We start from the raw sequence: 12,083 nt of genomic DNA, 5'->3' as shown, positions 1-12,083 counted from the left end.
GATAGGCTGAGGTGCCCAGGCCTCCTGAGAAAATGAAAGATTTGAGCTGTGCCTCGACAAGGAGAACTAGAGTCTCATACCTACAGGCATGTGTGTCGGGGCAGGGGTGGGGGGACTTGAGCCCCCCAGCCTTTGAGGATCAGTTAGCAAATGAGCCTTTGGGGCCTGACCTCACTCCCTGGTGCCAAGGAGGCTGCGTGCACAAACAAGGCACAGAGACAGCCCCCCAGGGAGGCCAGCTGGGCAGAGCGCAAGCCCCCATTCCCACCAGGCCCAGGCTCTACATCTGCTGTCCTCTTAGCACTCTGCTCTGCAGGGCCAGCCCAGGACTCAGCCATGCTCAGGTCCCTGTGTGAGGGCTGTGGCTCCAGGAGGTCAGCTGCAGGCCTCCAGTGCCCAGGGAGAGGAAGCCAGGGGTGCAGCCGCCCCTCCCTCCAGGCCTGCCCTTCCCTGGGGAAGCAGGTCTCAGGCCTCATCTAACCAACCCAGACAGGCCAATCTTGCAGATACATTTTCTCGTCACACAGACTCCCCGCCTGCCCCCAACACCAGGATCTGTTTGATCAATTTAGCTGCTAGTGCCTTTGTCAGCCTGGGATGGCTTTTTCCAATCACTATAATTCCTCAATCTGAAACCCACCCCTAAGGCCCATCAAAACACCAAATCTTTTTTATCAGGGACTGATTTTCCAAACATGCTCAGGGATGATGGAAAATGCAGGCAGACACTTTCACTTCCCAGAACCAGCCAGTCGAGTGTGAGGTTCAGCCAGGCTGAAAGGCTTCTCACACCCTCAGCCAGTATTGGAGCCTCTGTGAATATCATCAATTCATCTCAGGTCTGAGTTGGAAACTTTCCCCCTGCTCCCAGGCCGGCTGGCCTACCTGACTGATTCCCTGGGTGGTGTGAAGCTGATCACCCCAGTGGGGTGGCCTTCGAAGCATCTACTTAGGAAAACTGGATTTTCCTTTCTTGGAAACCATTTGCAAAAGGAGGCTCACTGCACCCACCTGGCCCCTCTCCCTCCTGAGAGCCAGCTGTCTGGCACCACCCATGTAGGAGCAAGTAGGCCTCCTCCCCCAACCCTGGGAGTTTCACTACACGCTGAGCAGGCCAGCATGTCCCCAGGAGATGTGACCTGACTGGACATGATCTGAAGGCCCTTCAGGAGACAGCACCCCACCCACCCAGCTCATCTTACCCCTTAGGCTGCAAAGAGTAAGCCACACCCTGTCCTCCCCATGGCCCACGACCTGAGCCACAGCCCCTGGGGCTCCTACTACCCTCAAAATCAAACCTCAACTCCACAGCCCAGCACCTGCCTTTCCAGCTCTCCCCAGTGCCACCCACCTCTTTAGCTCTGTCTCACTCTGCCTTTTCTGTGCTGCTGTCACCCAGGCTTCTCCCGGAGAGACCTGATTCACACAGGGAGGCCTTCTTCCCAGCACTGTGCTGGCCCCCACCCCAGAAACTTCTCACCTTGAGGTGCCCTCCTCACTCCTGAGCCCTCCCCCAGACACTCTCGTCCATCCTCACACCGGTATCACCCTGAGGCCAGAAGGAAGGGGAAGAGGAGGCAGGGTTAAGCAGGCAGAGTGGGAGGGGGCAGTGTAGGAGGATGGCAGGCAGGGATGGGGGCATCCTCACTATGCCTGGCCAGAGCCTGGTAACCTGGCAGGGATCCTGCCCTGATCACACACAGTCCATTTCCAGAGAAGAGGAGTCCTGCCTACCACCCTCCCCTGCCAGTCAGCTGTACAGTCAACCAAGCGAGAAGGGGATGCTGAACCCTGCCGGCCACAGGCTCCCCAGAGGGAGACACAGCCTGGCTCAGCTGATGCAGCCCCTGGAGGCGGGGTCACAGAGGTCCAGCGGGAGCACACCAGCCAGCAGACGTGGAAGTCCCTGCAGAGCCAGGCTCTCCTGAGAAGGGGGGTTTTGCTCCAGGGTTTCCTGTGGCTCTCCTAGCACCTCTTTCACACCCTTGGGGTTTAGATGTCAGTCATGGAAACAGATGGTCCCTGGGGTCCTGAAAGCCCAGTTCCAGCTTCAGGAAGCGACCTCTCACCTCTCCAACCGAGTTGGACAATGCCTGGACAATCTTCTCGTGGGCGGTGGCCACCACGCTTTGCCCGTTGATCTCAATGATGCGGTGGCCAACTCGGACGCCACCCCGCTCTGCGATGCCCCCGCGCATGAGGCTGCAGATCTAAGGAGACACAGGGGTCGGGGTCAGCACAGAGTTCCCACCATGCCCACCAGGCTCCTTCTGCCCCCAAACACGGGAGGAGAACCAATCACCTGGAGGGAGAAGGCCCCCAGGACAGACATTCTGACCCGCTGTCCGCTCCTCATGAACAGGGAGGTTTATGATTTGAAACATGTTGGAAAATGGCTGTGGGAGACCCTCTGGACCCTCAAACCCACCCCTCCAGGTGGAATCTGCCGCCCAGCCTTCCCAGGGGTCTCAGTTCCTGGGTGGGAAGTGTGGAGGTCTGCAGGTGTGCACAGGTAATGTCCATTCTGGGAGACTCTCCCCAAGCCACTCTGCTCCTCTTTCAGGTGAAGAAAGTCACTGTCCCCGTGGAGAGGCAGCAATTGCAATAGCTGACACGTGGAAAGTTTGGGGAGATGATCGCAGCCCCTATGTGTGTGAGGCCCACAAAGACTGGTTATCTACATGGTAAAGTCTACGCAGACATCAGGGAGGGAGAGCAGCCCAGCCCGTGGAGAGCTGCAAGGCCAGCTGCCCCTGGTGGCTCCCAGGGGCTCCCTGGGGCCCTCGGGCAGCCGTGGGAGGGAAGGGATGAAAGCTTGAGGCAGAAAAGGGCAGGAGGGGAGGGCCATTTCCAGGGCTGTGGTGACTAATCCACCCCCAGCACAAGGACAGAGGCAGGCCCGGTCAGACGGCAACGTCCCTGGGGCTGTGGCTTCCTGAGCAACCACACCCGCCACTGGAGGGCTCCCCCGTCCACCCTGCCTAGCACCTCAATGTTCTTTCAATCCCACCATCCAGCCCCTAGAGCACTCCCCTCCCGGCCTGTGCTGCACGCCACCGCCCTCACCCTCACTGGGCTGCTGCCTGGGTCACAGCCTCTTCCTTTCCTCCCCAAGCCCCAGCCAAGCTGCTCCATAGCTGGGGGCTGACTGTCCCACCTCCAGACAGGACCACTCCCCCAACCCCTGCCTGCCCCAAATCTCCCTCAGCACAGGGCTGGTAACTTTTTAAGACTGAGATAGGCTACAAGGTCACAGACCTCAGGCTGGCCCTGGCCCCATCACAGGACCCTCCACCCATCACTTTGTGAGTTTTGTCCTGACACAAACGACACAGATCTTTCCAGAACCATTTTGTGTGTTTGCATAAATCCCGGTGCAATGCCTAAAGCCCTCAGGGTCCCTCCCTGCCCTCAGGGCGCCTCTCTTTTTGGAAGTAGACATAGGAGCAGACTGATGTCACAGCCTCAAGGCCACTCCTACGGCAGTCCTGGATCCCAGGCACTCGGGCCAGAGAGGACTCAGCCAAGGTGGGCAGAGAAAGAGAAGCAGGCTGGTCCCATTTTTCAAAAGGGGAGCACCCATCCTGCTCCAAGACGGCTCTGCTTACCTGACTGCCCCAACACTCCATGCAGCATTAAGGATTAACCTTTATTCCCCCCACTCCACCCCTGGTTAAGGGCATTTTGTGCCCAAGGTGCTTCAGGATAACCTGGCAGGTATCAGGCAGGGCCCAGGAGCTCCAGGTGCTGGCACACCCTACAGCAGGTGCTGTCCCCTTAAATCCCCAGTGGCAGCTTCCTTGTCCCTGGGGGTGGAGATTCCGGGGAAGAAGGTAAAGGAGAAGGGGCAGGGAGAGAAAACAAGTGGCTTTGCACCTTATGAGAGAGCCGGTGGGAAGATGGACTCAGACCCTGGCAGGGAACCTCAGCTGGAATCTGGGGAACAGAGGGGAGCAGGAAGTGCTGAGGGGAGGGCACTGTGTGGGCGTGTGCATACATATACACATACACACACACACACACACACACACACACACAGGGGGGTGGCGGTGGGTGCAGGCCTTCCCAAATGAAGCTCGTCTCCTAGAACTGGGGCCTCGGGCTGCTCTAATTTCTCAGGATGCACCTCTCAGGAGGAAGACTGGTGTCTCCCAGATGGAGGTGTCTTGATTTTTTGAACAATGTTGTGGGAACAGAGAGGAGGGATCCATTTAGAAGGAGCATTAACTGGGTCAGTCAGGGCTTATCTGCAAACAACTGCATTGTACTTTGGGCATAATGAAGCTGAAAATGGGAAAAGCACTTGTGCAGGACTAACTCAGATGTTGGCAGAGTCTTCCAGGGACGTGGGGGAATTCAGCTGTGTGGTCTGTGGGCTCAGAGGGCCCTGCAAGTCCCAGCAGGAGGAAAGGGTGACGGGCTGTGACAGAAACCACCACTGTCAGGGCCTTGTAGGCACTTCTGTTGCTTGGTTACTGACACCCTGGACCCTGGATACAAACATGTTAGCCTCTGCACACATGGCTCACAAATGCCACCAAATCCATGCATGTGCTCACTGATGACACCCTGACATCAGGCACCCACATCCAACATAGGCAGTGGACGTGTCTCCACAACATCTGGCCACAGGTACAATGTCCACCATGCCACCGCCCAGTGGGGAGCTTGGGGCAAGTCCCGTCACCTCCTTGTTCCTGTATCCTCACCTGTGACATGGTAACAGGTGAAACCTTCCCTAACTGGACAAGCGCACAGACACCATTCCTAGGGAAGACCCAGGTCTGCAGGAAGAGCTTGACTGTGGGTGGCCTTTCCTGATTTGTGGGTGGGTTTCCTGGTTCCTAGAACTGACAGACAGATGGACTGGCATCCCAGACAGATGTCCTAGGGGGCCTATGAGTTTGCAGCAGTGGAACTTGTCAGACTGGAGAAAGATGTCCTGCACACCCACGTTCACAGCAACCAAGATGAGTGTCTGTCCACCACTGGATGAATGGACAACCAAGGACATCTTATTTGGCTTTAAAAAGGAAGGAAATCCTGGAATTCCTTCCTGGCTCCACGGGTTAAGGATGTGGCATTGTCACTACTGTGGCCTTGGTTACCACTGTGGCTCAGGTTTGACCCGGGAACTTCCACGTGTCATGGGTGTGCCCCCAAAAAGGGAAATCCTGACACACCACAACATGGATGAACCTTGAGGACATTGTGCTGAGTGAAAAAGACCAGGCATAAATGCACAAAAACTTATGATTCTACTTGTCTAAAGTGTGTTATATTCAAATTCATAGGGACAGAAAGTAGCCTGATGGTTACCAGGAGCCCAGAGAGCAGGAATGGGAAGCTAATGTTCACAGGAGCAGAGTTTCAGTTTTGCTGACGGAAACAGTTCTTGGGATTGGTTGTACTTAACGCTACCTAACTGCACACTGGGAAATGGTTGAGAGGGTACATTTTACGTTAACTGGATTTTAGGGCAACTTAAAAAACAAAAGCAGCTCCCCACCCCTAGTTGCTCCCTAGGCGAGAGTCAGGGCTAAAAGAAAAAGGGGTGGGAGAAGCAGATTCCACACAGTAATCCAGCTTCTCAGCCATGTGGGGCCACTTGTCCTAGAGAAAAGACAAGCTATGCAGAGATCTGTGAAGCCAGGCTCGGGCTGGCACCCCCACCAAAAACATATGCACAGGAGGCGCACACTGAGAGCAGCGCAGAGGGCCCCTCCCTGTCACCTCTTACCAGACAGCACCTGGATTTACCTGTCACCCCCAGTGCTGGGACATATTTCATCCAACTGCTCACCCTGTATATGCAAGCCGGCACCTGCCACAGGCAATGTTTCCGGAATCATCAGGCAGAAAACTGCAGTGGGTTTGCAGGGGAGCTGACACACGAGACCGCCCACAAGGTCAGGTGAGTGGAGGCCGAGGGCTCTCCAGTCATGGCCGCTCGGGTGCTCTCAGGGCAAGGAAGCCTCCTAGAGCCTCTCGGCCACTAATCCAGCCTGGGAATGCTGTCTTCAGAATTGGGTATTATTTTTCCCCAGCTCCAAGCCCCAGATCGGCCACTACCCTGAACCCCACCCCCCAATCTTTGGGAAGCCCCCACTGCCCTCCTCACTGCCCTCTGGCTCCCAGCCACTCACAGCAACCCAGGAACTCCCTCCTCCCCACCCAGAGACCCCTCCTGCACCTCCCCAGGGATGCACACTGTGCCTGCCTCCCTTCCCCTGACTCTAAGAGAGGAGGCTCAGGGCCTCAGCTCAAGCAACCTGGGCTTTTCCGATCCTCTGCTTCCCTGATGGCCTCCCCTCCCCTTCCTGCTCCCCTGAATCTAGCCTCCAGAAAACTCCAAGCAGAGCCCTCCTCTTCCTTCTATCCCCCACCCCCTTTCCCACCACAGTTCCCACAGTCTCACCCAGCTGTGTGACCTGGGGCAAGTTACTAAACCTCTCTGGGCCCCAGCTTCCTTACTCGTCTCTGTGTTCCTCCTTGAGCTATGGTGAGGATTAAAATGATCTGACAAGAGGAAAGTGTTAAGAGGAAGGGCACCATCGGGGCTGTCCTGGGCGCACAGGCCCCAAGAATAGGCAGAACCCACTGACCACCATTCAGGAGCTGGTCCTTGATCAGAAAGCCAGCCCTGACGCATCACGCTGGGCCCCTGTGGGTTCACAGTGGGACAGAGGCTTCATCTCACAGACAAAGACCACGAACCAGGCCCACCTGGCTTTTAGGCTGAGTGGAGAGGACAGTGAGCTCCCTGGAGCCATGCAGGAGGGAGATCCTGGGCCCTACAAGGCTGCTGAGCAGGGCAGGTGCAGCCTTCAGGGCCTCACAAGCAGGGCCCCTCTCAGGGGCTGCCCTCCCCATCATCTACTTGCCCCCACCCCAGGGAGGGAGGTGTCCATGGATGGCAACCAGGCAGGCCCTACTTGGTGGCTCAGGATGGCCACGCAGTGCTCAAGCAGCTGCTGGGAGGGACCCTGGGCGATTTCCTGCACAGCCCAGGACACATGTGTGTGCAGAGCGGCGGGGCATGGCAGTGCCAGCCAGACCACCAATGGGCTAGCTCCTGGGACAGATGCCATGTCCTAAGAAGTCCTAAGGAGGAACAGAGAGCCTGGCTGGGTCCGCATGCTTGGGCGCAAGTGCCAAGGGGCCTTTCGTCTGTAGAATCTAGGACTGGTGTGCTTTATGGATTTTCTCAATCTTTTTTTTTTTTTTTTTTTTTTTTTTTTTGGTCTTTTTGTCTTTTTAAGGCTGTACCTGAGGCATATGGAAGTTCCCAGGCTAGAGAACTGTAGCTTCCGGGCTACACCACAGCCAGAGCAACAAAGGATCCGAGCCACATCTGCTACCTACACCACAGCTCATGGCATTAATCCATTGAGTGAGGCCAGGGATTGAACCCACGACCTCAAGGATACTAGTCAGGTTCGTTACCACTGAGCCATGACGGGAACTCCCAATTTTCTCAGTCTTTATAGTCACCTTTTGAGGGGAAGCCCAGACAGGATTAAGTGACTTGCCCAGTGTCACAGAGCTGGGAAAGCACAGCCAACACCAGCTTTGGATACATGCGCACCCCCTCCCTCTTCATCTTGGGCACCAGCTGGACCACCTTCCTGGCCAGCCCTGTGTATTATAGGGCCTGTGCCTGAGCTCTGTCTGGCCACATGGATATGGGCAGAAATGGCATGAACCATGTCTATGTCCCTGCCTCCCAGAAGCTGCCAGCCAGACACAGACAACCCCTGGGGGAGGGTATGCCTGGGGACCCCTCCCACACTGGACTGTGACCTGAGTGTGAAATCAGCCCTCAGCACGCTGAGATCTGGGCAGTAGATTCTACAGCAGCAAGTATGCCCTAGCAAATGAATGAGTGAGTCCGACGCTGCCATTGGCTGCACGTGCTGACAGCAGGGGTGAGAAGGGTTCCTGCAAACACTGCAGAGTAGGGTCTGCAGAGAATAACCATCACAGGGATGAGGGTGCTGAGGGCAGGGCTGGAAGGAGGGATTCCACAACCACACACTGGCCCACCCTCCCCGCCCAGGACTGCCCTGCTGGCAGCCATGCCTGCCCACCAGGACCTGCCCTGTCGTAGGAATAGTTCCAGGGCCAGGGGACAGAGGGCTGTCCCCCAGCTCCCCACATCAGGCCCCCCAAGGGCTGAACTCACGATTCCATTCTGCACGCTGAAGCCCAGCTGGTACTTGAGGTCTGGCCGCTTGATGAGGACGGTGGTGACCGGAGGACAGCTGACGATGTTGAGCTTCACCTGTGTCTGGTTCTTCAGACCCTGCAGGGCATGAATGGGAGGACCCGGTGGGTCTGAGATACCACTGTGAGGACAACCTCACAGGTGGGGCTGAGGCTGAGGTGGTGGCAGGGCAGAGCCTGGGCAGGGGACAAGCCAGGCAGGCATGCCCCTCTCAGTCCCAGTGTCCATCTAGGCATGGGTGCAGGCATCACCCTAACTGGATGCAGGGGCTGGGCATCCTAGGTGGCAGTTTGAGCTGTGGCCCACTGGGCTCTTCAACCTGGGCGGAAACAAGCTGCACTCCCTGCCCTGGGGCCAGAGGCCAGGCTCTGAGCACCTCTGTGTACAACCAACAGGTGACAGTGGGGTCACCCTCAGTGGTTTATGGAAGGGCCCTGGCCACGCTGAGTGCAGGAGGACCTCTTGTTTGGAAAGACTGTGGGGGCATCTTTCTCAAAACAAAATGTTTCGGGTGATGGACTCTTGCACTAAGGGTGGGGTGAGAACATAGCATGGTCCCTCAGTGGAAATCTGCCAGTGGGAGGCTCTGGTGTCTGCACCAAGACAGGCCAGCTGGAGCTCAGGGCAACCTTGGCCCCGGAGGACAGTGGATGCTGCCGACCAGGGTCTTGGGGTTAGCTGGAGGAGGGGGGGCAGCTTGAACGTGGCTGCCACTGCAGGGGAGTTCCTCTGGCCAGGCGTGCACATGCACACACACACACACACACACACACACACATATCACATACAGACATGACCCCATCTGAGCCCAGGTGGGAAAGTGGACTTGGAGTTGCAGCCCTCAGAAGGCAGGTCCTGGCTGGCCAAGCTTCTGGCACCCCCTCATTGAGGCCTCTTCCTCATCTGTCTGTCTGTCTGCCTAGCTACACAATACGCATTGGGTCCCCATCCAGACGTCAGCTCATAAGTGTCCTGGCTTCAGGAGAGCCCTTCATCTAGGTGTATCTTCTGGCACTGAGACCCCCGAAGGGCGGGAGGCAACAAGCTGCAGGACACCCCTCCGAAATCTGGCCCTCTGTCTGGATTCCCTTGCCTGATCCTTCTGCCTGGGGCTCTCCCTTGGCATGGAGGCCCCGAGGCCCACCTGTTTGTGTCCCCTCTGTGCAACCCTCTCCAGGGACAGGCAGCTTGGCACCTCCCAAAGCTTCACACTTGGGTCAGATGGTCCAAGCAGCCTCCCTGCTCAGACGAGTGCAGGGTGACCAACCTTGCACTTTTCTCAAGAGGTGGAATGGTCAGTGCTCCCCTGTGAACATCCCAGGCTTCCAGGCAAACCAGGACAAGCTGGTCACCTGACCTGTACAGGTCCTTAGCCCTCACCTGGGGTCAGCATGGCTCAGGATTGGGCTCAGTGAGAGCAGACATCCCCTCTCCCACCCCCCACCCCTAGTAAGGGGCAGCCCAGGTCTCTCTCTGAGGTCAGTGACTGGGTACAGTCTTGGGTTCAAAGTCACTGGGTGGGGCTCTCTGGGCTCAGCTTCCTCATGGGTCAGTGGAGTTTTCCAAGCAGCAAGGATAAAGCAAGGAATGGCTCTGTGCACCCACCTTGATGATGCCCTGGCAGGTGGCGAGGGGCAGCCCTACCAGGCTGGTGCCATTAATGGACATGATCTGGTCGCCGATGCTCAGCTTCCCCGAGCGGGCAGCCGGGCCGCCATTCATCATGTTGGCCAGGATCACTGTGGGCAAGATGGAGCCCCAGCCCGACTCCACCACCACCACGCCCAGGATCTCTCCCTTGTGCTTCTCCAGCTGCAGCTGCAAGGAAATTGGCAGAGTAAGAGGCACCCGAGATGGGGGCTGAGCACCAGGCCTCTGCCCAGCACCTGAGGAAGGATCGGCCTGACCCTGGGCCCTTGGTGCTGCCCACTGCCCCCCTGGCCATGCCCAGCTCTGGCTCCCAAGCCCTCCTTGGACCCACCCTTGGGAATCAGAGCAGAGACTCCCTCCCCTCCCCGCCAGCATCAACTTCCCCAGCCTCAGACTGACCCCAGTGTCCTGGCTCCCGCTCCTTTACCACTCCCAAACCCATGGAGGCTCCCAAACCCATGGAGGCCAGAGGAATGTTCTGAGGCCAGACACAAACCCTGCCCCAGCCTCCGCTCTTGTCTAGAAAAGGCCTTCTATTTTCTCTCCGCCTAAGGAGTCACTCTAAGAAAGCTGCCTGTCCTTCATTCATTCAGTAACAGCCAGGATCACAGCTTGTCACTCACTGACAAGCTGTGAGGGTACAGGCTACACCCAGGGATTTGCTCTCTTGACTCAGAAGAACTTTCTAGTCACCCCTAAGCAGCCCACTGGCACCAGCCAAGGCCTCCACTACTCTCAGCTTCCTAACTCCCCTGGGCAGAGCATCCAAGTCCTCAGTTTCAAAGGTGCCTCCCACATGCTTTTCAGAAACACCTCCCAGGAGCTGAGCACTGTCTAACAGCAGCACTACAAGGCGCATTCTCAAGGTCATTAAGACTGTCATCAGCCTCTTTGTTACAAGGACACCTCATTTCACACACAACACACACAAGTGCTCTGCTCTGATGGCAGGAGGAGAGGGACATCTGGGCAGCGTTTCAGGGGACTGTGCCCATCCAGGAAGGTCTAGAGTGCCCCACCCCTCCGCCGAGATGCATGAGAAGTTCCCGCACAGAACCGCCCACCTCCTTGCAGTTCTCTGAGTTGGAGAAGTGGATGAGGTCGTCGTTGTACATTTCCTGGGTGTTGATGATGTCACTGTACTCCTTCTGGCTCAGGTCCTCAGGGTTGATGCCGTTGGCCCGCAGGAATTCCTGGTAGGCCACGCTGAAGGCCTGGCCGATGGACTGGGCGATCAGCTGAGCCTGTGGGGAGGGGTGCCCACTGGAGAGGAGGGCACAGCCTGCAAGGGGCCCCTGCCTGGGCTTCAATAAGGGAAGCAGCAGAGAGACCGCGGCCTGGGTCCTGAGAGAGCTATCTCCCACCCACATGCCACTGTGGGTCTCTGTGGGGGTGCTGCCTTGGACCCATCAGGGCCTGCTGCCCCCGCCCGACCCAACCCCAGCTGCCATAAGTCTTAGACATCCTAAGACTAAGAACAGATTCCAATAATGTCTGGGGATGTTATGAATTACTTGCTACCTATCATAGTTTTGCTGCTTTCACTGGTGACTACACCGTATTTGCTTTCCACCCATCTTATTCCAAACACAGACTGGAAGTGTCCTCTGGGGAGCATCACAGAGACTGTTAGCCATCCATCAAGCCTTTATCTCTCAGCAGCAATAAGACCCATCCAGCCAGGGAGGCAGGGTGTGTGGCCAGCCACTTTTGTGGGGAGGCACCAGACTGAGGCCAAGAAGCATGGGGCCTCAGGGACACCAGCACAGGGCAAATCATGGAGCAATCACTTCTTTCTATTTCAACAGGACCACATCTATGGACTCTACTGAATCTCTGACACTGCAGAGGCCTGGACATGGGGCTTATGTGCCACCTGCTGGTGCACAGATAAGGATGGCGGGAAACAAGGGCTAAGACCCAGCTCTCGGGACGAGTCAGGTGAATGGCAGCTGGGCAGTCCAAGAGAAGCAGTGGGACCCCCAGTGATCCCTCAGCCCCAGGCCACAGAGGCTCCAGTACCCATTTACCCTCTACCTCCCTGTTGCCAAAAAGGGGCCTCTGCACAGGTGCCCCCAGCAAACCTTGGGTCAACAGGACCTGCAAACAGGTGGAATCAAGGGGTTTGACCTAAAGCCCACTTCACTCTACATGCTGCACAATTCACAGGCTGCAAATGAAAAAGCCCTTGTGAAAGAAAGGGCTG

The 12,083-nt window shown here is 57.0% G+C and overlaps 1 protein-coding gene across 27 annotated transcripts in view; it reads right to left on the bottom strand.

Annotated features, from left to right (window-relative positions):
- The window catches only part of APBA2 (amyloid beta precursor protein binding family A member 2), a 243,651-nt gene that overhangs the window by 1,653 nt on the left and 229,915 nt on the right, over positions 1-12,083 (bottom strand). For all 27 annotated transcript variants that reach the window (XM_084976612.1, XM_084976673.1, XM_084976564.1 and 24 more), the window contains 4 exons: positions 10,942-11,121; positions 9,833-10,045; positions 8,186-8,305; positions 2,070-2,210 (listed from right to left, as the gene is read on the bottom strand). In XM_084976612.1, coding sequence (XP_084832738.1) covers positions 2,070-2,210; positions 8,186-8,305; positions 9,833-10,045; positions 10,942-11,121 — 654 coding nt within the window. The remainder of the gene's footprint in view (positions 1-2,069; positions 2,211-8,185; positions 8,306-9,832; positions 10,046-10,941; positions 11,122-12,083) is intronic.

This window comes from Sus scrofa, chromosome 1 (assembly GCF_054392235.1).
Source record: "Sus scrofa isolate SSC_HxYL_T2T_F1_AM1 chromosome 1, Sscrofa_HxYL_maternal_Yorkshire_Landrace_v2.0, whole genome shotgun sequence".
Taxonomy (NCBI): domain Eukaryota; kingdom Metazoa; phylum Chordata; class Mammalia; order Artiodactyla; family Suidae; genus Sus; species Sus scrofa.
This window is presented reverse-complemented; position numbering and strand designations above follow the sequence as displayed.